Source organism: Sprattus sprattus (genome assembly GCF_963457725.1).
Source record: "Sprattus sprattus genome assembly, chromosome: 3".
In the NCBI taxonomy this organism is placed as follows: Eukaryota; Metazoa; Chordata; class Actinopteri; order Clupeiformes; family Clupeidae; genus Sprattus; species Sprattus sprattus.
Window position 1 is genome coordinate 34750961 of NC_137922.1, and position 25899 is coordinate 34776859.

At 43.8% G+C, this 25899-nt stretch overlaps 3 protein-coding genes across 3 annotated transcripts in view; 2 read left to right on the forward strand and 1 right to left on the reverse strand.

The window, feature by feature from the left end:
• sema4gb (sema domain, immunoglobulin domain (Ig), transmembrane domain (TM) and short cytoplasmic domain, (semaphorin) 4Gb) overlaps positions 1-6566 on the forward strand; it is a gene marked incomplete at both ends in the record, with an annotated part of 21430 nt that extends 14864 nt beyond the window's left edge. Inside the window, 7 exons of the mRNA XM_080834375.1 lie at positions 1848-2023; positions 3445-3583; positions 3860-4082; positions 4342-4457; positions 4661-4815; positions 4932-4993; positions 5569-6566. Of these exons, the coding sequence (XP_080690501.1) occupies positions 1848-2023; positions 3445-3583; positions 3860-4082; positions 4342-4457; positions 4661-4815; positions 4932-4993; positions 5569-6566 (1869 nt within the window). The remainder of the gene's footprint in view (positions 1-1847; positions 2024-3444; positions 3584-3859; positions 4083-4341; positions 4458-4660; positions 4816-4931; positions 4994-5568) is intronic.
• A 2380-nt stretch (positions 6567-8946) lies between these two features.
• Positions 8947-16985, reverse strand: ghrhr2 (growth hormone releasing hormone receptor 2; the record flags this gene model as incomplete). Its single annotated transcript, XM_080835453.1, has 13 exons — positions 8947-9039; positions 9160-9201; positions 9505-9634; positions 10686-10777; positions 10905-10971; positions 11146-11206; positions 11395-11548; positions 11805-11937; positions 12257-12354; positions 12507-12619; positions 13097-13204; positions 16527-16647; positions 16929-16985. 13 exons carry the CDS (start codon positions 16983-16985, stop codon positions 8947-8949), a joined length of 1269 nt encoding a protein of 422 aa, XP_080691579.1.
• Positions 16986-20862: 3877 nt separating this feature from the next.
• LOC308362728 (myosin light polypeptide 6-like) lies at positions 20863-24410 on the forward strand (the record flags this gene model as incomplete). The annotated part of the gene is made up of 7 exons (XM_080835455.1): positions 20863-21225; positions 22490-22517; positions 22685-22834; positions 23642-23815; positions 23942-24019; positions 24121-24160; positions 24271-24410. The coding sequence occupies 6 exons, from the start codon at positions 20863-20865 to the stop codon at positions 24147-24149; spliced, it is 822 nt and encodes a 273-aa protein (XP_080691581.1). The 3' UTR covers positions 24150-24160; positions 24271-24410.
• Positions 24411-25899: the final 1489 nt, after the last annotated feature.

A 25899-nucleotide genomic window follows, 5' to 3' on the forward strand; every position in this document is an offset into this window, starting at 1 on the left:
CCCACCCCCCAATGGGCCCCTCTCTACCACTTCCCTCTCCTCCCCCCTTGCTGATGTCCCTCTCAGCCCCCCCAGGGGTGAAGGCTCCCTGCCCCCCCATGCCCGGCATGCTTCATGTGAATTGAGTTGACAGCACCGGTTACCCATAGTCATCCATGCTGCGTGCTAGCCCGAGGCCCCTGTTTAGTTAGCTGGGCCGTGTAGATGCCTGTCTTGGGCTCTCTGTCTATTTTCTATCTCTGCTACTTCTTCTCGCTTCATGTGTCTGCCTGTCTGTCCATCTCTGTCTTGATATCTCCTTTCTTCTCTTTCACTCAGCTCTGAATCTCTGCCATTTCGTCTTTCTGCTTCTTTCTACACTCTAACGTCTGTTGCACTCTCCCTCTCTCTCCTTCCCTCCGTCCGTCTCGCCCTCCCTCGTTTTTCTCATCTCTCTCCTGCAGGGGCTTTTTCTTCTCATCTGTGCAGAGAGACATCCAGCCCCACACGTCCCCTGCCTCTCTCTCTCTCCCTTTTCTCTGGAGGTCAGCTATGACGGCCCCCTCTCTCTCTCTCCCTTTCTCTGGAGGTCAGCTATGACGGCCCCCCCTCTCTCCCTACGTGGCAGCGCTCGCTCGTTTGCTTGCTCATTTCGCTTGCTCATTCGCTGTGGATGCTTAATTCACCGCAGGGGGGAGTTAACCTTCAGGAGCCGGCGCCGTTTTAATGCGGATGGATATTTACAGAGTGCGAAAGAATGGGGGTAAAAAGAAGCTTGTAATTGGATTAGGTGACTCGGGGTCTATATTAGCTTATCTGCCCTGGTGCTGACGCGGTGAAGGTGTTAAAGAGAAACGACTTTTTTCGGGAAATGCATTCGTCATTGCTGCCATAAAGGGCAGTTAATACCTGCACATCAGGTCGGCATACAGCATAGTATTCTAGGATATGTTAGTCATTCCTCCAACTTTCGTTAGGGCCCGCACGGATAAGGCATGGTGTACTTAAGGTACTGTTGTTGAAGATAAGAGGTTTGTGAAGGACATATTACTCAGTGTAACACATGAAATTGCAATATTCTCCCGCAGCAGTGTCTGTGTTTGGCATGGTGAAATGTAATTAGGGTGAATCTGCAAAAATAGGCACCGGCCGGGCCAGACCAATCACAGCTCTGTGAAAAGCAGTCAATTTATCCCACCTCACACACGCACACACACAAACAAAAACACACACACACACACACACACACACAAACTCTCTCTCTCACTCACACACACACACACACGCACACACACACACACAGAATATGATTACATCCTCTAAATAACCAGCACTTGCCCTTGTTTGTTTCTTTTACTTATTCCGTGTTTCTTTTCTAATCAAAACTCATGTTATGTCCTTTGTTTATAGTAAGTGAGTGCAGTGAGTGTGTGGTAGCCATTGTTTCAGATGTTCGATTATCTGCAGTGCAGATCTCTGCTGTTTTATCCTGTGGATGTATTGTGCACTGCAGTGGAGATATAAACACAAGCACACACACTCACACACACACACACTCACACACACACACTCATACACACACATACACACACATACACACACAGTACACACACACACACACACACATACACACACACACATACACACACACACACACACACACACACACACACACACACACACACACACACAAACACACATACACGCACATACACACACACAAACACACCACACACACACACACACACACACACACCGATTCCTATCTTTCTATCTCTACCCTTCTCTTCTCAGGTTTTAGAGTTCACCACCTCCTTCATGCCTCTCCTCCCCACCTCCCTCTCTCTCTCCTCTCCTCTCTCTGACAGGGGGACATCGGTGGCCAGAGGACCCTGCAGAGGAGGTGGACGTCCTTCCTGAAGGCCCGGCTGCTCTGCTCCATCCCCGACTACGAGCTGCAGCTCAACGTGCTGCGCAGCGTGGCCCTCCTGGAGACGGCCAACGCGCGGGACAGCGTCTTCTACGGGGTCTTTGGACTGGAGTGGTAAGAATGCAGTAGGGGAGAAGTACAGTACTCTTGAGTGTGAATGACACAATACTGTATGTCGTATGCTTGTAGATATAATGTGCTTCTGTAGTTCTGTAGGATGCATTTGTTTATTTGGCAGATGACAGAAATGAGGCTCAATGTACAAAGTTGACCAAAGTTAATTTTCATAGTTTTTCTGTGAAGAGTATACAAAAACCTCATTGGGATTAGCATTATAGTCTGTAGCAAGTCTGTATATCTGATTTTATAGATAGTTAACATAGCACTTAATAAGGAATACTTTACATGAACTCTTGTGAGCTCATTATTTATACACTTGATGTGTCTGAGTCAGAGACTGAAAACATCCTCTTCATCAAGGGCAGTGAGATCTGAGTCTGTGGGTTTTTATAACTAAAAGTATTGTGCCAGTAGAGCTTGGCTGCCAGGGGCTTGTTTGAATCTGAAAGGGAGGTTTCATGAGAGCTAAGCCTTCAGGGTGCTCGGAGGTTGCTCTCCTCTCCCGCGTGACGTGACGCGACGGCAGAGAGAGGTAATCCACAGACTTATGACCGTCCTGTGATGTAGAGAAGCTCGGCTTGAGGTCCATCAGTGGGGTTGTTTCTGAAAGGCAGCGGGTGTTTCTCAAGTAAACGCTCAATTGAAGTGAAGATGAGGTTTTTTTGTGTGTGAAGCAAAACTAGGGTTCAGTTCAGTTTCAGACAGGATGATAATGAGACAGTCAGTGTGCAGAGTCATGCTGCATCAGTCATTGGTTTTGGTGACTAAAGATCACGTCGTAGAGGCACCTTTCCCCTCCCTGTCTGTGTCTCTGTCTCTCTCTCTGTCTCTCTCTCTCTCTCAGGCTTTCCTTTTCTTTTACCTTTGTCCTGCTGGCTGGTCCCTCTCTCCCGCTATTTCTCTCTCCACCTCTCTCTCTCTCTCTCTCTCTCTCTCTCTCTCTCTCTCTCTCCCCTCTCTATTTTACTGCAGGGCAGAGCTGGCTCCGATGTGGGGGAGGTTCAGTCATTGTGTCAGTGCGCTAAGCTGCACAAAGCGATAACACTCCTAAATATTAATTTGCTCCCATTGTCTACTGTTTGTTTAACTGTTGGCCGCCTGCTGCGAGCATATATATTCGCCTCAGAAAAACAATAGCGTCCTCATTATCATAGAGTCCCATGTGACATTGGCACAATCATGTCATGTGACCGCTTTGAAGCCTCTCAGAGGTCTGTCCAGTGAACCGCCTTCACACATCTTTATCCACATCTCTCAGTCGAGTTACTACAGCCAACACTGTGGTTGAAATCCGATATAAGCACTCCTTACACACTCAATAGTGTCACTGATAACAGTTCATCAGAGTTCATTCATACACAAGCCATTAAATCCTGCCTTGCCTGAAACGAGCTTTTGTCATCTCTTTCATGAAGGAAAAATGTGAAAGCATCAGCTGTGTGCAAGTACTCCCTCGCTGACATCCAGAAGGCTTTTGACGGACCTTTCATGGAGAACCAGGACTCCAAATGGAGAGAGTTCACAGGGAAGGTTCCACAACCGAGGCCTGGATCGGTAAGATATGAGGATATAATGTGTACTCACATCAGTACATTTGACTGTGTGTGTAGTAGGTGTATGCTTGTATGTGAGTGTGTGTGTGTGTGTGTGTGTGTGTGTGTGTGTGTGTGTGTGTGTGTGTGTGTGTGTGTGTGTGTGTGTGTGTGTGTGCGTGTGTGTGTGCAGAAAGAAAGATAGATAGATAGTTATTGTGCATATATCTTGCCCTACTATCCACTGCGGTCTTATCATTGATCAGCATCAGTGACCCTAACCTTCCCTTTCCTCTAGTGTATAACCAATCAGCACCGGGCGCTACTCATTAATTCGTCACGTGACCTCCCTGACAACGTTCTCACCTTTGTCCGCCGGCACCCCCTCATGGCCACCCCAGTGCTGCCGCTCAGAGGGCGCCCCCTGGTGTTCAAGAGGAGCATCAACTACAGCAAGATCTCCGTGCTTCCTGTGGCTGCTGTGGATGGGGTGGTTTATAATATGCTCTTCATTTGCACAGGTATACTTGGTCTGCTTGGTCCTTTTCGGTTGTTGTATTGGAGAAATACATAATACTCTTTATCCTTTGATCTGACATATTAGCACAATGTAATTGGAAGGGATCACTCTTTCAGAGATGACTTCAAATACTGCTTGTATGATTTGACAACATGTGTGTGTGTGTGTGTATGTGTGTGTGTGTGTGTGTGCGTGTGTGTGTGAGAGTGTGTGTGTGTCTGTGTGTTCATTTGTTTGTGTCTGTTTGCGTCTTTCTTCAGATGAGGGCTGGCTGCATAGGGCAGTAGAACTTGGAGATCATGTCCACATAATCGAAGAACTTCAGCTGTTCAGAGAGCCACAACAGATCTACAGCATGGTGATCTCTCAAGCACAGGTAACAGAATTCACCCAAACCACACTGAATACACGCGTATTCACGTACGTTTCTCATAGCCTGTACCTAGCAGCCTAGGCGACCCTTGGAGTTAAACTTGTCTTTTTGTTTCAATAAAAACCCTCTAACCATCAACATCTCTCTCTGTCTCTCTCTCTCGCTGTCTCTCTCTCTCTCTCTCCCTCTCTCTCTCTCTCACACAGAGGAGTATATACCTGAGCTCCCAGTCTGGGGTGGTCCAGGTGCCTCTGGCCACCTGTGAGAGATACGCCTCGTGTTTTGACTGTGTGTTCGCCCGGGATCCATTCTGTGGATGGGATGGGAGAATGTGTGCGGATGTTTCCCTGCACACAAACAGGTAGAGGGTCTCCTTTACTGTAATTTCTGTCAAGTATCTCACAAACTTTTCAATGAGAGGAGAACCTTCTATCTTTTCTTTCCATGAATTGGAGTTATGCTTTTGGCTTTCTGCAGGTCCAGTCTGATTCAAGATATTGTAGCTGGGAAAAAAGGGTGTCCCAGCAACACAGGCAATGGTAAGTACACATACTGTAGTAGGCAAAGATAAATGTGAACTGTATGCCCCTACTTCATATGTAAGTGTAAGTGCCCTTAGATGTCATGTACTTAACACTTTATTACAATGCAGTTTGTGTACATATGTACTTAGGCCCATTATTTTTTTGTACACTTTACTGTATGTGCTTACATAAGATGTTCTTTGTATGAAAATCCTTAATTAAGTACCCTTGATCTCCTGTGGCAGTTGAACCGTCTATTCCAATTATGTATGCCATTGCCACTGATTAACTGCACCATCGAACCGCCTGCTACTGGCCTATTTTAATGACCTCCTGTTTCATGTTTTTAGCTTCTCCAAAAATTAAAAGTCTTTCCATTCAGCAGATTTGTTAGTGTTATTTAATTATCTCATTTAGTTTTAACGTGATATTATTAAAATGAAGATTCTCAGTTGCATTAATTAATTAATCATTAAACATATGCCTGTCTGCGTTGAAGACATGGAAAATAAATACAAATTAGTTTCCACAAAAGTTTCACTAGTTCTTAAAGTTCTGATTTCTGTGTCCTTCCCTCTGTGGGGTGCCAGGGTCAGCTATGCACCGCAGCAGAACGGTGATGGCCGGGGACGACGTGCTCCTTCAGTGTGAACTCCACTCCAACCTGGCGACCCCGCTGTGGACGCTGAACGGCCGTGACCTGCAGGGCTACGGGCTGGGTTCGGGTTACAGGGTCGGCACGGACGGCCTGCTCATCATCGGAGCTCGGCCCAAACAGAGCGGCTCATACCACTGCTTCTCCCAGGAGAATGGCCTCCGGGTGCCGGTCCGCAGGTACACCATCAGGATCCAGGCTCCGGTTCTGCCCTCACCAGGCCCTAGTGATCTGACGGAACCACCCGAGGAGTTTCTCCCCGGGCCTCTGCATCCATCAAGCAGCCCCTCAGAGCAGCCGCAGGCCACCCCGCCCGCCCCTCTCCCTCCTGGGCCGGAGTCCCTGGCCTACAAACACATGGAGGCTCTGTATGTGTCCCTGGTGGCTGTGTTGGGTGGGTTGTGTCTCGTGCTGACTGTGATTCTTCTGTACGTGAGTTTCTGCACGAGAGGAGGGGCCACCAGCCCGACCAGGAAGTACTCGCAACCGGGCGGGTTGGTCGGCACAGTGAACGAGCGCAAGCGGAGCTCCCACCTGGAGCTGAAGACTGTCTCGAGCCACTGCAACGGCCGGACAAACGGGCGAACGTCACGGCGCGGGACAGCCGCAGCAGAGGACGGCAGCCTCCTACAGATCGTGCCGGGCGAGGGCGAGCTGCTGGGGTCGCCTGGCAGTGACCGAGCGCCACCCCCGGCCCCGCCGCTCCCCATGCCCCCGCCACTGCCGTCGACAGATTTCGCCAACGGACTGTCGGCGACGCTGCCCAGTGTCCTGCGGAAGATGAACGGGAACAACTACGTGCTGCTGCACCAGGTGGAGACGGAGACCACCTCGCCCCTCTACCACTCCTTCACTGAGGAGCTCAACCGCATCCTGGAGAAGAGGAAACACACCCAGCTCAGCGACGTGGAGACGGATGAGAGCTCTGTGTAGCCAAACCCCCCTCCCCCTTGCCTCTCCTCCGACATGCTTTTATCCCCTCCGCTCCCCCCACCCCTGTCCCTCACCAGTGCGTGGTGGTCGTGGTTGTGGGTGAATTGCTGTGCAATAAGATCCTAGTTTTGTTCATGTGAAAAATCCAGTGTAATAACAGAGTACATCTACGTACAGTGTTCTACGTACAGTCAAAATCTGTTCCTCTGTTGCTCATGGGAGCTGAACTGAACTGAACTCGCGTGAACTGAGCTGAAATTAAGTTTCAATCACATTTCTGATTGATCCCCATGAAGATAGATAATTTGTTCATGACGTTTAATGTAATTGATCTGTCTGCTGGGAAAAATATTAGATGCTTCTCGAAACAACTGAGGCATTTATGTATGATATTGGAAGAGGAAAATGGCCATAAGCACTGAAGCCTAAGATTCTATCTCTGAGATTGGATCATTGGTTAACTTTAGAGGTCAAAGATAGGCACTGGACTTGTATGGACTGAAAAACACTGTTCGATCCTTTGTGGATTTGTCTTTTTTTTGTACAGTATATAACAATCAAAAATAACCAAGTGTGCAAATACAGCCAACAGTAGCAACTAAATGACACTCTGGTAACATTACAGCAGGTTATGCATTGTGAAATACCCCTGTCAGGGGTGCGCAGATGAGGAAAAAACACAGTGTTAAAGCCCAAGTTTGGCCCTCTACATACAAAGCCAGGCTAAGACGTCTCTTTGAGTTGACTGTGGCTAAATATACATCCAAAGAAGGAAGAGGGAGTCCCTGATGAAGAGAAATCATATCTAGGAATTTGACCTTACGGTAAGAACCAGCGGGAACCACTTCCAGAAGACTTTGTACTCTAACCAATCTATTTCATATTATAGATCAATAAATTAGCCATACAACACAGTATTGAGTATTGAATCTACCTAGAGTTTAAGTAATGATACTTAATTGATCATGTAGAGGACAGAGAATCCACGTATAGCAAGATGTTATATGTGCATGGAAAAAAAGAAGCGTGGAAACTCCTCTGGCAAGAATGATTACAGAAATCTGTTCTAATCTATCATGCCGTTGCCCTAGCAACTGTCTTATTACAGGACAACTGTGAGTGAGCCTAACGAGAGCCTGTGGAGTGTGGACTACCTTCCCCCTCACCTTACACTGTGGACAGGATTCCCTGGAGGACAAGTACATGCACAATGGAGACACCACCAGCCTCACCAGAGGAGGCATACACTGAAGAAAGTCCCTGCACAGTGAGGAGGGACAGTCCTAATGACAACAGAGGCCGGTTGCTTGCTGTGTGTGTGAGAGGGCACTCAGTGGCTTGGAAAGTAGTTTGATGCACACACACCTTCAGGGTCAGATATTTAGTCATACGTTCAGGAAGAGAAGAGGATAAGGTAAGGAGGTACAAAGCCATGAGGTGTAGATTTTGTGCATCTATCTCAATCAGTGTGGAAACCCTCTATATATGACAAGAATATACTGTATTTGATAGGTCAAAATGTATAGAAAAACAAATTTTCTAGCTGCTGTACGACTGAGATGAGAATATTTATCTTGTCTGTTTACTATCAGTACCCCTCCAGTATCTTATATAAAGTGTGACATCATTCCCCTGACATATATGTATTATATTCAGATATGGGGAGATTTTAATGTCAGGAGTAGAATGATGTCATTGTTTTTGATAAATGGAAATGGTGGTATCAGTAGTATAATTTTGTGATATATGAAAACCCAAGTGTAACAGCAATAAATGTTGTGGCTTTTTTCACCATGTTTTCCCACGTTTTGCCTCCCACACCAGACAAGAAAAGACAGGTACACATTAGCAGTAGCGGAATCACCATGAATCACATGTGGTCATGATATGAAAAGCTTTATCAAGGTAGATACACAGGAAGCATACACACTGGAGATGTACAAAAATCACTTTTTCAAAATTCATGCCATACAAACAGTCTCTACAATGTTGTCAAAGCATACAGTTCTGATGTATAAATTACATTGGAAATCGTTACAAAACTATCTTAAACATCTATTTATCTACTGTATCTATCTATCTACCCAAATTACATCTTGTGGACTCTATATTATTGCATTAACATCAGCACAAACCCACATACTCATGAGTTAAGCTGGATAAATAAAACAAAAAGGAGTTAAAACACTGGTGAATAAATAGTTGCCCTTTGCACATCGATAACAGTCAAATACATACACGAGTTTAAACATTTTCAGCTTCAGGTATGATGATACTGAACAAAACCCAGAAGAATAAAAAGAGAGAGAAAGAGTTTATCTAACTACACATCATAGTTATAGATACTACAGATACACATCAACTCCTGATATCGCTGCCTCTAGGCTGTGAAGTCTTGAGTCACCATGTTGAAGTTGTTGCCCTCACTGGGTTTCCAGCATTTGCTTACAGCTTTTCTGATTTCATTTTGAACCTGTACAGTTATTCAGGGTTAATCATACCACAAGGACAGAAAGAAAAGTCACCACAATGGTCAACTGTCAGATATACAAAATATACATTATGATATGAAAAATAATATTTATAATATTACCTCAGCATTCAGGAAGCAGTATAACAGTGCCACAATGAAACCCTGTGAAAATATGTACAACTTATTAATGTGTTATCTCTATAAAGGGAAGTTTTCTTTGCCAGGGGGATGCCACTCTTGATCAGTACTGAAGAAGTTACTGGACTTATCTAATCTTACAGACATGACCTGACAGATCTGAATACATTTATAAACCAAATACCATGCACACATGCTGTGTGTCTGCTTTTGAGGGTTTTATCAGAAATCAGCTTACTGAAAAACAGAACAGTACACATCCCATTGTATTGAATATCTCCACTAACTATGGGGTTCATAGGCAAAAATAGAACCTTAGAAACTAACCTGGAAAGAGCCAAGAACCAGTTCAAAAAGAAGCCGAGCTTTTATCCCCACATGCTCAGGAAAAAGGGCGAATACGATGTAGTGCACCCCAAACAGCGGGATAAGCAGCAGTGTCGATTTTGCTAGTCGCCTGCAGGGGGCAGCAAACCAACACAAGTTAAAGGATGCAGGAGATGAAAGGATGCATAAACTGCCTTCAACTTCACCTTGACCTCTGTCTTCTTCCCTTCCTCCTCTCATCCACCTCACACACATGTGCAGAAATGCATGCCAGGACACAGGGACTCATTGAAGTGGTCGGTTTTATGAGAGCTTTGAGTCAAAGTAAGGATTCAAGGCAGCTACAAAACAGCTGCAAGGACTAAATGTCTGGGAGTGCTAAAATTGTCTGACGTGGAATGGGCCTACACACTTCCCTCAGCTACTGGAGAGGGATACTCATCCCCTGAGACAGCTCCTGGATTCTAGATTTGTGTAAACGGTCCAATTTAACTAAGGTGTCATGTGCACCTCTCATCCCTATAATTCTACATGCTAACCATGGCCAGTCCTAGTAACTACTCAGATAACTATTCAGTTGATGTATCACCAATAGCCCTTACCCTGAACCCCCCCTAGAGCCAGCACTAAGGTGACTGGGCCAAAGAAAAAACTCCCTCTTAACAGAAAGAAACCTTGAGCAGAACCTGAATGGGGCCGGGCGGCTAACGAGATAGAGATAGAAAAGGGGGTGGTGCAGAAAAGAAGGGAGGAGAGAAGGGAAAGAGAGAATCAAGGGAAAGCAGATGGATTTATACGCGTATCACTACATGGAGGGCAAAGGCAAAGGAAGACGGAGGACAGCTGGGGGAATGATTATTGGTTGGGCCTAATGTGAGATTCATTTTATAGTTGGTTTTACAATCAGACAAAAGGCTAATTATTGTGTTCTCTCAGGGATGCAGGCTGGCACACTATGGTTCTCCACAGATGGACCAACTGTACAGGCAGGAGAAACCAGTTGGTTTTATGACGGTTTGGAGAAAAATGCATTGCACTGCACTGACTGCACTGTGGTCCTTAACTTATCTGGTCTGTTCTTGAGACATTTTTATTGTTTTGGCGCTATATAGATTGGATTGAATTTTTGCCTTTGCCTATTTTCACTGACAGTTAAGATTAAGGCTTGCATGCTCATTGACCTGTACAGCGGTTTGTCTTCCCCAGTGGAGTCAGGTGTCTTTGTCTTCATCACTATGATCCTACTGATGTTCAAGAACACCATGAAGTTCACCTGAAGACACACAGAGGATTTTACGAAGAAGGTTTTCTTAAGAACATGTCCTGTTGTGAATGGCCACTGTGACATTTTTTGTCAGTCACACTAATGATTCCTGATTCCATATATTAGTCATGCTTACAAACACAGATATCAGGATGGGTGTTTTAATGATCCACCAGAGGGCGCTGTCGAAATCATCCCAGCACCTGAATGAGTTCAGACAAACACCACAAGAAAGCTTCATTAACATTCCTCTATTTTAGTTATTAGGCCTACTATGACATTTTTTTCTTTGTTTTTTTCAGTCATTTGTCTGGAGAGCTGAAACTTCTTGTACTTGGCAGTGTGATACAGTTGTATGATGACTAAATCAGTCTTACCCTAAATTGTCGTACTGGCTTTTAAGCAAGGTCCAAATCACAATCGTTACTGATGGCGTTCCTACAACAAGAACAACACCAACAGGTTTCCCAACAAATTATATAAATCTGCTTGTTATAACTTTTTAAATAGCATATCAATGCAGATTATTAAAAATCTTTTACACTAATCGTGAGAGTTGACATGCAAGTTTACACACATAAAAAAAAAGTGTCTAGAGAACACCAGAACATTCATCCAGACCTTACCCCATCCTATGAATGTATACCACCAGAAGAATGTTCTCTTGTTGGCAAAGGAGAAGATCAGAAGTGTCTGCAGAAACAAGCCCTCCACAAGGAGCCAGAAGAAGTTGGCCAGGACACAATACTGGAAGAACGTCACAGCAGCCTTACACCCCACCTGAGGATGGCACAGGAAACTCATCAGCCACCATGTTCACTGTTGTCTTTTGCTTGCTGTATATTCCTATTTGCCAGGCCATTAATTTGTCATGACTCCAAATAATTTCAAAAACTGACCCAAACATTGCGTCATCTCACTTGAAAATGGAGAGGACAGACTAAAATGACAATACTAATGAAGTCCCAAAGGAGTGTCCTCCACTGCCTCCCGATATCACCGGAAAACAGGCAAGAACACCAAGATTTCAGATTACCGTGGAGACGGTGCAGTGGTCAAGTGTCTTGTCCTCAAACAGGACAGCATCCTTCACAAAAACAGCAACTCCACGCAGGATGAAGGTGGAGAACAGGTTCAGGTGTATGTAGGTGCGAGGGCACAGGAGCCTCCTGTTAAAGCAACACCAGATCCTTTTCTCGTTCCGTTTCTTCTCAAGCAAAAGTTAAAGAGGCTGTGAGGTGATGCTATTGCCATAATAGACACAGCATATTCAATATACTGTATGTGTAAATGTAAAAAAAAAAAAAAAAAAAATGTGTATTTGGGCCTTTAATGAACAATATTGCGGGGGGAAATGACCTAAATAAACATAATCAGTTTGAAATTATTAAATATATAACAGCTGTAACATAATATAATATATGTTCAATAATATGTTATGTTGGTTGTTTATGCTCAAAAGCACTGGCTTAAAGGCGAGGTGCTTACCTGAAGGTGAGGAAGATGATCATGGCCACACAGAGGGAGCCCAGAGATACTCCATATCCAATGGTGTACATCAGCTTCACCAGGGCAAAGTACTCCTGCTGTGGACAGGGAAGGAGCACCATGAGCTGTTTGTGGATTTGGACCACCGTAATTTCCTGACAGTTTTGCACTGCATGAGGTATGGTATGGTAAGGTTGTGGTTTCCATTAGATTCTGGGTGTACAGACTTCATCCCCTGCTAATGGTGTACCTGGTGTGCTGCGTCGTCCTCCTCCGCGCTGCTGTCCTCGTGGAAGCAGGCTTTGAAGTAGGACACACTGAGTCGGCTCCAGCCCCGATGGCTGCAGTTCCTTGAGATGGGAACTAGAAGAGAAAATATCTCAGCCAGTTTCCCAAGCAAACCAATGAAACTGAATTCCTTGAACTTCCTCAGTGTGTAGTGCTTGCTGTTATTTCAACAGGGAGACTTTCAATTAAAAGACAACTTGAGTCGCAGTGAACATGGCCCCTTTGGTTGCTTTCAACACCATTATATAAATCAATGCAGAAAAGGAGGAGTTTCAAGGGCTCTCAATGATTTTAAGTTGATTTGTGGAACCGTAACATGGCAGCACAGAACTCAACTTCAACTCCACTCTTCCACTTCCATTTGCTACCCCACTGACATGAAATGTTCATTTTATAAATAAATCAAGTAATGAAACTAAATTCATTCTAATTGTGTCGCTCTGATGGAGGAAATGACTGATGAAGGCAATTGAGGTGCTCTCAGGCTCTCAGTGGGACACTGCTGGTGAAATGAGCTGTCTGATTGGCTCTTTGATTGGCACGTCGGTCTACCTTGAGGGAATTCGTGGCGCTGCAGAGGCAGGGGACAGGAGACAGACACCGTCTCCCCGACTGGAGCCCACGGCCAGCAGTTCACACCGTCCCACTCCATCACACAGCCTGGGCAGACATAGGGATAAGTACTGTGAGAAGGTGAATTCTCCCCCTCCTCACTGTGGCAAACAGGGATGGTGCCCTTTAAGACTCTTGGACTCCTCCCCCATAATGGTTGGCTCCTGGCTCACCTGATTCAAATGTTGGATCTAATTAAGCCCAAGTGGCTGTGCCCTTTTTAAAGGGTGCCTCATGTTCATGAGGACACATTTTTTTTACCACTTGAGATGGCCAAGGAGAACTTAACAAACAGACATGAGAGACTGTGGAAGGCATGTGCTTTGAAAACACTTACCTGCTGTGTAATTACAGTGCATGAAATGCCCTGTATTGTTATTCCTAGGCTTCTTCTTCTTCTTATTCTTGTTACCTTTTTCTGCGATTAATTCAGCCCGAACCGCTAAACGTAGAAACTTCATTCAAACTTTGTCGCGTAGGTCTTGTAAAGGACACTTATGCTATGTATTTTTCACTTTTCTAAACTTTATACTTTTTAAGTTATTAAAGAAAAACGAATCTAAATTTTCCCATTGACTTACATTGGGCCATTATGACATCATAATAGGGTAATTAAACTGGCTTGCACCTGTGCTTCACTGACACCTGCGGCAAGCCTCCAAGGGTCCTCTTCTCTCTGTACCTCTCCATTCAACTGTATAACTAGGAATATTAATAGACACCTTCCATACTCTACTTTTTTTTCTCTCTATCACTCTCACTCTACTTTCTCTCACACTCCATCTCTCTGCTTCACTCTTTTTTTCTCCTTCTTTCAATATTTTCACTCTCTCTTTACTGTCTTTATCCAGAGCCACTCTTGTTCACTCTTCTTTCCTTACTTTGTTTCTTCCTCTCTTCTTTCCTTTCTTCTTTCCTTCTTTCTACTCTTCTTTACTTTCTTCTTTCCTTCTTCCACTCTTCTTTCCTTTCTTCTTCCCTTCTTCCACTCTTCTTACCTTTTTCTTTTCTTCTTTCCTTCTTCCACTCTTCTTTCCTTCTTCCACTCTAATTTCCTTTCTTCACTCTTCTTTCCTTTCTTCTTCCCTTCTTCCACTCTTCTTCCTTTCTTCACTCTTCTTTCCTTTCTTCTTTCCTTCTTCAACTCTTCTTTCCTTCTTTTACTGTTCTTTCCTTTCTTCCTTCCTTCTTTCACTTTTCTTTTATTCGTTCTTTCTTAACTTTTGCATTTCATGCACTGGTATTTCCTTCAGGAAATGCATTTTCTAGTTGTAAGTGTAATTGTATCTAGCTGTGTGGATACTAAGCTGTGCTTTTTCAATGTGTTCCTTCTGAACCTGAGCTTTGTCAATGTGTTCCTTCTGAACCTGTACTTAGTCAATGTGTTCCTTCTGAACCTGAGCTTTGTTTAAATATGTTCCTTCTGAACCGGTTCTTTGAATATGGTCCATGTGACCTGTGAAATAGTTGATCTGTGCCTAGCCTGCTCCATGATATGCCTAGTTCTCCCCTATTGTCTGTAGCACGTTGTGCGGCCATCTTAGTGTTTTTTGAATATACGTTTGTTTATTGTTTATACATGTTATGGGGTGGACACCAACGAATCCCCCATGTAAAAAAAATAAAGAAGAAATATATTTTAGTATGAAAGCCACCATCTCCTGTACCCTTCTTCCCAACTACACCACCCAGTCCAGTCGTAACCTCCCAAAACAACGTGGGGTGACCGCCCGGTCCCTCACAAGTACACACACACTCACTTACATTACGGTGTGTGTGTGTGTGTGTGTGTGTGTGTGTGTGTGTGATAGAGAGAGAGAGGTTTTTTTTTTAAAGATGTTTTTCATTTCTGGAACACCTTTGTCTTTGACTCGAATCTTTGAGTAATATCACTGATAATGAAAAATAAAATAGCCTTGTTTTTCTTCATAGTCACATTATAGTGCCATTATTAGTGTGCTTGCCCGATCCGGTGCAACCTGCTATATCTTTTCGTGGCGGTACTCCTTGCCACTCCTTTTTTATTCCTCTTTTTCCATCACCTTTTTTCCCCATAGACTTGCATGGCAGAACTCTGTGCCATTATGACATCATAATAGGGTCATTAAACTGGCTTGCACCTGTGCTTCACTGACACCTGCGCCAAGGTCCCAAGGCTCCTCTTCTCTCTCTGTCCCTCTCCATTCAACTGTATAACTAGGAATATTAAGAGACACTCATGCATACTCACTCATGTTTACTCACTCATGCATACTCACTCATGCATACTCACTCGTGCATACTCACTCGTGCATACTCACTCATGCATACTCACTCATGCATACTCACTCATGTTTACTCACTCGTGCATACTCACTCATGCACACTCACTCGTGCATACTCACGTTTACTCACTCATGCATACTCACTCATGCATACTCACTCATGCATACTCACTCATGCATACTCACTCATGTTTACTCACTCATGCATACTCACTCATGCATACTCACTCATGCATACTCACTCATGTTTACTCACTCATGCATACTCACTCATGCATACTCACTCATGCATACTCACTCATGCATAATCACTCATGTTTACTCACTCGTGCATACTCACTCATGCATACTCACTCATACATACTCACTCATGTATACTCATGCATACTCACTCATACTCATTTGTGCATGCTCATCCAGCAGGGAGAGTGTGTGTGGTGGGCGCGCACGGAGTGTGTGTGGTAGGCGCGCACGGCTGACACCTGCCCCAATTCCAAGGCACTTGTTCTCTCTGTCATGGCCGCAACAGAGCAAGCACACTCTCGCAGTTCGTTCACGAAACGCATTCTAGTTTATAAAAGCAATTGCTTTTCATGGCAAAGAGATTATTTTCAGTAGCAGTTATCATATGCAATTTGCCATATGAATGCACAAATGTATTGAGTGTACACACTTATTAAATATTAACAATATCATTGTGGTATGTATTGGCATTCATTTGTATCAACCAAACTATTATGTCTTTAGAAGTATGTCTACAAGATTCTGTGCTTGACTTCCGAGTTTCAAAAAGCTACAGTGACCAAAACAACAGAAAGTTTTGATTATAGATTTGAATATGCCATGTGCAGTTTAAATCTGAGGCTGCACACTTGGCAGACCATGTGGAAATGGCATGTTTTGTACACACTTTTACCATTTAGAGTAACAAGAAGTGTGGAATGAAATGAAATGTGTCAAATTTGCGCTCTCTACTGAGAGATGTCCTACGGGGAAACAAGTCTGAGAGATTTTTCAAGCAGCACGTGAATCTCTTTTGTTCTAACTTAAACAAAGCTGCACGAAGCCACATTGACCTTTATAAATATTACAGTCATTAAAGTTACCTGCAGTCCTATTGGCTGAAGAGGGATGTTGTTCCTTGGCTTTATTGATGGCAAGCACACACTCATTCTCTTGTTTCTGCAGGTGCTGTACGATAGAGCATTCTGAATGCGTGGTGATCGCCTGTGAAGATGACACATTTATACACTCACAGTTGTGTACAGGTGCAGAAACCTCACAACACATACCTGAATCTACAGAATTCCATTTTTTACCATGACAGAATGTTTGTATAAAAAAGAAAAATACTGTTAACTATAACCCACAGATGAAAGGTGGGTGCTCTTGTATGGACACTGTAAATATCACATATAGGCACTGAAAATTGCGTATAAAGCAAAACAAAAATTTGGATTATAACTTGTTGAATTCACTAATGAAAAAAAAGAGAAAAACACACCTACCATACTTATCCAATTCACAAGAACCAGCAATATGCTATGGACGTCCACAATCCTCATCCTGGGCACACAGGACCACAGTAGCGGAGAAGTCTATGTCCAGTCCAAGTCTTCTCCAGCTCTACAGAAGAGACGCCTTCTCCCTCCTCATATTCTCCACACTTAACAATGGATGACAAACTAGTGCTGCGCCCCGAATATTGCCCACTTTTTGTGCTAACGAACTCAACCTACCTCATTTAACACAAGACCCCTTCTTTTACAGACCATGACAATAGAGAAACCCTCCCCTTTTACGCCAAGTGCAAGAATGTAAGGTGCATCAGTACTGAGACACCATCTGCTTACATTCACAGTGAATTTAAATTACCTTTGTGTTGTCACTTGCTCCCACTACAGAGGCTGTGGCACCTTTCTGGTCTACCTACTTCTTCTCCCTGGAGGTACTAAACAGGTTTCTTTACCTCTCTCGCTCTCTCTCTTTCACTCTCCCTCTCACTCTCTCGCTTTCTCGCTCTCTCTCTCGCTCTCTCTCTTAAATGCAAGGCGAAATCTAAGCAATCAGGCAGATTTTTACAGCTTGGCTGAACTCTACATCACCAAGATAAAAGCATGACATCACCTGGGAGCTGTGGAAATGAACAAATCAGAAAATGAAAGATGCAGAGAAGAAGAAGATGAAAAGCAAGAACACTGGCATGAATCTAACACAATGAAAACAACAAAGGAAATAACCAGTTTCCTTAAAGACCACAATTATTATTATTATTACTATTTTGCTGTGTTGACATCCACTGCAGCTTCTTTCAGAGAACTCTTTTATATTTTCAGGTACAGATGGACCACGACATTTGCTCAATCTATTATTAAAGTATGTCCCCTCCCCAAAGACCAGTGAAGCAGAAGGCTGCAGATATCGTGAGTGTCCCTTTCCCCATTTTACCGAGCAATCATACAATATTTAATGTGTGGCATGGAACAATAAAAAAGACATATGGTGAAAAACACAGAAATAGCACTGCTGGGCCCTTTACATTTCTGAAATTTACCCACTTGATCTTTCTCACCTCAACATACTTCTTTGAGAAGACAGATTGGTCACGGTGAAAGTTAATGATCATAACCGAGGAAAGGAGAGACACACCAGGGTAGACTACTGCCATCATTCTCTTTAGTTAGCCTTCACAAAAGTAACACAATCCCTATGTCACTAATTTTGTCAGTATAATGTAATAGACATTGTAAATATACATTGTTACATACCGTATACAACAGAAGTGAGTACACCTGTGCAGTATTGTTTAAATGTCAAATGTTTCAAAACTGTAAGTAAAAACTAACAGATTTACTGTTCCAAAACTACAGGCCCCACAGTAGGAACTCATTGCAACAAAAGTCAATACATTCAATTTGTTTTAATATTTTCAATACTACGTATGTACACCTTTATTTTGATGACAGACTCAATCCTCATCAGCATGGAGGATACCAATGCTGCCCACATTTCTGTAGACAAATTTCTCAGCTGCTCTTTGGTGGGAGGGTTGTGTTGCTCTACCTTCCTCTTTAAAATACTCCAAAGGTGTTCTTTTGGATTCAGCTCAGGCAACATACTTTCCCAGGTCATAGTTGTGACTTTGTGTTGTTTAGAAACTCTTACATGATTTTGGCAGTGTGCTTTGGATCGTTATCATACTGGAATATTTCTATTCTGGCAAGCTCTTGGAGACTGTGAAAAATCTTTTCAGCCAGTATTTTGGTATATATCCACAGGCATTCATGGTGCCATCTATAGATGTCAACTCCCCAACACCCTTTGCCCTCATGCAGACCCATAACATCACACTCCCACCTCTGTGCCTCACTGTCAGGACTATGTGTTCACTGTGGTAGTCCAGGCCAGGTTCACTATGTGTTCACTGTGGTAGTCCTAGGCAGGTTCACTATGTGTTCACTGTGGTAGTCCAGGCCAGGTTCACTATGTGTTCACTGTGGTAGTCCTAGGCAGGTTCACTATGTGTTCACTGTGGTAGTCCTAGGAAGGTTCACTATGTGTTCACTGTGGTAGTCCAGGCCAGGTTCACTATGTGTTCACTGTGGTAGTCCTGGGCAGGTACACACCAAACACGCTGGACCCCATCTGACTTAACAGCTCTCCTGCACAAAACTGCAAGATTAAACTCAATGAAAAGATGTATTATGGATATTGCGAGCACATTCTTGGGTACATTTATTTGGCTCTAATGGGGTCCAGCATGTTACCCTCCTGTTCAACTTAAAAGTGCAATTACTTGTTTGATAGTTGGAATATTGCGCAGGGGTGTACTCACTCCTACTGTATGGTTATGGTTTATATGGTGCATAACGTAAGGTGCATAAGTTGACAGAGGGCAAATCCCCGTTCAGTTTTACCAGTGCATAGTTTGGCACATCCTTCTTCAATCTATTACTTTAGGAAACTTGAAGCAATCTGTAAACCCATCTTTCTTTATGCTTATGTGAACTCATGCTTCTACTTATATGCTTACAGTATGTGTTGTCTGTAAACCTATACTGCTTTATGCTTCATACGTTAAGTTATGCTTTACATTCTTTAAACTTTAAAACTTTAAACGCTTCGTCATTTGTTTGAAGGGCAGTGTTTAGACTTACATCATCACCAGCTGGAGTTTCACTCTCAGGTTATCATAATACGATATTGCTGAGCATCATTAGTAAAACAGTTCATTGCAGCAATTATACTGTGTTGATGGATCTGTAACTCTAACCAGAGGTCTGTGTGCCTATTTAGCCCATAATGGGTCAACCCTTCTCCCAGGAGAAGCAGCACAGTTTTACACTCCACTGCCAACGCCCCATACTTAGACATACATGCTATCGGCACACACATGGCAAAAAGAACATGCAGTACAGTAACATAGCTTAAGCCATGGGGAACATGACCAGGACACAAGTGGAGTGGCCAGATACGATCTGGGCAATGGAATTCCTCTGTGTGTGTGTGTGTGTGTTTGTGTGTGTGTGTTTGTGTGTGTGTGTGTGTGTGTTTGTGTGTGTGTGTGTGTGTGTGTGTGTGTGTGTGTGTGTGTGTGTGTGTATGAGTGTGTGTGTATGTGTGTGTGTGTGTGTGTGTGTGTTAAATAAAGACAGAGGGAGTTAAAAAGACAGAGGGAGAGCGAGCACTAAGCCACTGTGTGTATGTCTGTTTGCACACAGGTACTGCATACATGTTTTGCTGAAGGGAGGATATGGGTAACAGTTAAGCCTCCACACAAGGGTCTATTAATAGAGACCACCCCAGTGGACCCCTCATATATGCATTTTGTTTTGATTCCCCCCCCCCCCCCCCTCTGCCCAGCGATCCCTTTATTTCAATGGAGTCTCCTTTTGAGGTGGTAATCTGTTCATCTCTCACACTTCTCACTCACTCAGAAAGGTCTCACACACACTATCACACACATCCGATAGACAGGAGAATGGGCGCGTGGGCATGGGAGTGGGGGTGAGGGGGGCATGATCGTGGGGTGAGGGATGAACTAGGAGGGGGGGACAGAGGAATGAGTCTGGGTCCCCGAGAGGTAAAGCAGCCCCTCCTGGGGTTTAAGTGTCCTTTCCTTTTATAGAACTCTATGTAATATTTGGGGGCGGGGTAGGCCAACACCCAACAACTACCTCTAACCGAAAAAAAACAAGAGGGGAGAGAGAGGGAGAAGGAAAGAAAGAGAGCAAGAACAGAACAGAGTGCAAGAGGCAGAGGGTGAAAGAGAGAGGTAGGTGGGTGAAAGAGAGAGGGAGGGGGTAAAAGAGAGAGAGAGGCAGGGGGGTGGACTGATAGAAAGACAGACTGCAGGGGCATTGTATATAACTAGGAGGTTTGCCCCAGGCCATTGTCTTTACAGGAAGCAGCAAGTATCTCAGCACCCCACAGCCCAGAGCCATGGCCCCAAAGAAGCCTGACCCCAAGGCAGACGCCAAGTCTGTGGAGGCTCCAGCATCTCCAGCACCAGAAGCAGCTCCAGAGGCAGCTCCAGCACCAGAAGCAGCTCCAGCTCCAGCTCCAGCCCCAGAGGCAGGGCCAGCACCTCCTGAAGCCCCAGCCCCAGCCCCAGCCCCAGCCTCAGCCCCAGCACCAGCACCAGCCTCAGCACCAGCACCAGCACCAGCTCCAGCACCAGCACCAGCACCGGCACCGGCACCGGCCCCAGCTACTACCACACCGCCTGCTCCCGCCCCATCTCCAGCTCCTCCAGCTGAGGCACCGAAAGCTCCTGCAGCTGCCCCGAAGAGCGCCGCTCCACCTGTGAGTGTTAACCTCCGGTTCATCCCAGCTGGGGAGATTTGCTCTCTGTTTGGTTCACTTTTCCTCTCCTTACTAGCCTTCCTGTAATAATCTGGTGAAACATTTTAATGATATGTTCCTCAAATTTGGTGACATCTACCTCAGCCTCAGGTAAAGTGATATGCTGATCTGAACAGGAGTACAAAGTGTGAACATTTGTGTGATGGTAAAAAAACATCTAAAGATGAATCATGAATCTTTGTTATGTTATTTGGTCAATTATTTAACCAATGGTGTGTGATCATGAAGAAGGTTAAATATTGGCTTTAGATGTAATGCTCTTCCCACTGTAATATTGCACAATCCCCTGAATGCCAGAAGAATTTCTCATAATGTAGAAAAATGTAAAAGCTGTTCAGGTTCAAAACTCCACTGAGTTGAAAATTGGCGACATCTGCCAACAAAAAGCTACAGTAACTGTTAATCAGGGATGGGATGGAGTAAATGTGAATTTTTCATATCTATTGAGCTTTTTATTCGAGGATTCACCAAAAATTATGTCAAGAGAATGTGAAGGCACACCATGTGTCATCAACAGTTCACCGCCCTTTCCAGAAGCAAAGTGGGATGTAATTGTCTGAAAATGTCCGAAACACGTCTGGACTCTTCTGCTTGGAATTCTCCCCCTGCATCTGTCTCCGATGGCCCATGCATTGACACCAAACACTGGCGTCCCCATTGTTCTTAAATTAGCCCTCGCCCTTCATGGCGGCGACCACAGTGGACAATATGGTGCAAAAGAACTCCATAAACACAGGGAGATGTTATTATTAGCCACAGGGGGTAGGATGAGAGTGTTCGGAAGGTACTCTGGCCATGGCTTAATACACTACATCTGTTCCAAGGATTCCTGCCCTGTCACATAACATGGCCTTCTCTTAAAATATGGAATAGTGGCGTCTTCCTCTACCTTTAGAAATGTAACAAACATTTTAAATATGTACATCTTGTGTATCAGTATGTCTCTTTTCCATATATATTTAAGAAAATCTAATTAACTTCAGTGAACAGAATGTGAAGCTGCATACCTGAAATGATTTCAAAATATCAAATTAGGAAATTAATTGAATTAGGGAAAGTTCTTTTTGAGGGTACATAGATAAGAGACAATAAAGAGAACATGCTGAAATGTAATGTGAGCATCTCAGGATGCCAACACGTCAGTGGAAAATGGCTGTAGCTAATTAGATTTGTGTGTATGTGTGTTTGTGTGTGTCTATTTCAGGCAGACTTCAGTGCTGATCAGGTTGAAGGTAATCAAACACAGAACATTATTACGTTTTACTGTCAAAGACATAGATCAATAATGTATGGAGAACATGGTTTGGCTTTTTATTTTTATGTTGATACTGTGCATACACCACAAATGATGTTGTGACAACTTCTCCTTTCATCTTGGTGCCAATTCACCCACCCATAGAGTTCAAAGAGGCTTTCCAGCTTTTTGACCGGACCCCAACGGGAGAGCTGAAGATATCGTTTGCCCAGTGCGGGGACGTTATGCGGGCTTTGGGCCAGAACCCAACAAACGCTGAGGTCTTGCAAGTGCTGGGAAAGCCCAAGGTGGAGGGTCAGTCAGATGTTTTAAGTGTGTTATCTTACGTTCTCTCCGTTCGCTTGTGCTCGAAATTGGCTATATTGACTGGTGCGGGCCAGAACTCCCAGTTCTTCATTGTTCTGGGATACCTCACGATGATCACAGATCATCGCTACATGAGAACATTCCCACTTTAGGGCGAACTTATCCCTAACTAAACCTTAAACATAATCCAGATTTACGCAAAATGTGTTTTCAAAATGTTGATGTCATAAAAAAAGAAAGAACATACCGGTTAGCTAGGAGCACACAGTAGCCATACTAATTTACAGGTTAAGAAAAGTTTACAAAACAAACATGCCTGGTTGGCTAATCTCCAGGAGCATTAGAGAGGTGTTGGTTGTGTCACTCGTGTCACCACTGTCAGCACTTCATCCAAGCTTATATCTGTGACATTTACCAGTTCACACTCTGCCTGATGACAGGGCCTGATAATCCCACCGCCACTGCCTTGCTTAGGCACAGTGCCTATTTGGACTAGAGAATGTCACAGGGGCAGCGTGAATACCAAAGGGGATGGCGGTGCACTGGACTACCCAGTTTGGTGTAGCGAAAACAAATGTACTTGTCTCCACTGTCCAAGGCCACTGAAATGTTTATTTGACCCTCACCGTGGGTCAGAAGTTGGGGCAATAAACACCTTGCGTATGTTGTAGGGGTGATAATTTACCCCTCATCCACTTACATACCTAAGTTCTCTCTGTGAGTGCTTATTGATTCAGTTCTTTCTCCTGTTCATTGAAGGTCATCTAAAATTAAGTTTCTTGTTCTTATTCACAGAAATGAACACCATGTTGATTGACTTCGAGACCTTCTTACCTATGCTTCATCAAATCTCAAAGTCCAAAGATAGAGGCACATTTGAAGACTTTGTTGAGGGACTTCGTGTTTTTGACAAAGAGGGAAATGGAACTGTCATGGGAGCTGAGCTCCGCCATGTTCTGGCCACTCTTGGTAAGAAGATGCATCCTGTAAACACTGTGTAGAATCTATCCCGTAGATACCCTGTTCATATATAATCCAATGATAATATGATAATAGAATGGAAGGATATCATTGTTGTATTGTTGATTGTCATAGGTGAGAGGATGACTGAGGGAGAGGTGGATCAGCTGCTGGCTGGGCAGGAGGACACCAATGGCTGTATCAATTATGAGGGTATGAGGGCATCCATTTTCATCAACAGGTATCGATTTCAGAAATATCAACAAACAATCCACACACTAACTACTGCATTCTTTTTGTTTGTGTTCTTAAAGCTTTTGTCAAGCACATCATGGCTGGTTGAACAAATCCAGAGTAAGTGCGATATATACTCTAAAGCAATAGAATTAGATGTAACAGAATTGAGTTTCATACTTACATAACTATGCTATCTTCAGCTTCAAATACTTTCTTTTTCCTCGAAGGGGACACGGAGCACTCTTCATTTGAAATCCAAGGGATCTAAAATGACAGCTGTGTAACAGCATGAGGTTTACACAAAGGGTAACAAGGAGTGGAGTGAATCCAACATCTGTTTGCCTATACATAATTTCATTGGTACTATTTGTGGGTCTTTAGACTGTACTAAGTGCAGACTGTACTCATGTTACGTTTACTCATAAATTATACATATAATAAAGTGATTGTTTTTAAACGGCTTGTTGAAGATTATTTTTTATTAACTAAATGCGATGTTACATATAGGGTAAATAAGAAAGAAAAACTATGAAGACCGACTAAGAAGAAATCCCTAAATTCGACCTGTGTTGCATGGTAAATACACTCTCCCTTACTTTCTCAATCACCTGTGACTGTAGACACAAGTGATTGGTGTCATTTTCGCAACATTTGAAATGCAGCGCTTCCCACCGAAATGTTCTGCTCAGATCCAAAAGTTCGGACTCAGTTCTAGGACACAACATGCTATGATGTGGGTGTGGAATGGGCATGTACAGAACACTACAAACCTCCAACATTCCCTGGAGCCTTCTAGCACAGCTGCCAGTAGATTCCTGGTATGCTTCAAGCCAGGAGGGAAGTGCTAAGTCTCTCTGTAAATTCAGAATGTCAGGAAGGTCACTGTCCCCTGACGTCTTTCAGTGTGGTCCCAGGGACATGCAATGCAATTGGACACTTTATTCTCAATTCAAAAAATAAATCTATGACACAGATGTCAAAATGTGAGGTTGTTTAGTTTGTGTGTATGTGTGTGTGTGTGTTTGTGTGTGTTTGTGTTTGTGTGTGTGTGTTTGTGTGTGTGTGTGTTTGTGTGTGTGTGTGTGAGTGTGTGTGTGTATGTGTGCGTGCAATGTAACTCTAGCAGCCAGAAATACAAATTGTTAAAGTAAAAATAATAAAATATAAAAGATCAAACGTCAACTAATGTGTTCAAACTGAACGCAACTAAACACGTACCAAGAATGAATCCATAAAATTGGTCTAAATGCATCGGCTCACTTTAGACGAGTTCTAGTAGTAACCAGAAAGCTCAAATCAAGCTAACTTCAGTAGTTTTAGGTGATACGATTTACCACGTCTTAATCAGAGCTGCCAAGCGGCTGTTTGAATCTTTCCAATCATGTGACTGTCAGTGACACACTGAACACTAAATCTCTCAATTGATTTGTTAGTCTTAAGGCTGAAAGTTGGGATACCACAATAAGGCCAACAAGAATCTTTGTCCGGTCGAATTGGTCTTAGAGAGGCACTTGTTTGACTTGAGGAAGAACTGTTCACAGACTGTTTACACAGTGCAGAAAACACACAAAAGAACACGAAAGCAACAGCTTGTCTGTGGCTGGCTATTTTAGAGCATCCTACAAAGGGTATACACCCATTCTGTGCACTGTGGCCAGACAGAGAGAAGGTAAAAGACAAACCCCCTTCAGTGGTCCGTCACAGAAATATACGTCCGGTGCCCCATAGCATTGTGGGTGAGCAGTCTGATGCTTAGGCTGATAATTATTTGGGAATATATTACAGACAAGGGTGACAAACAATACGTTTGACAAGACAGTTAGGGCCTGATTTACTAACAGGATTGCGCCCATTTT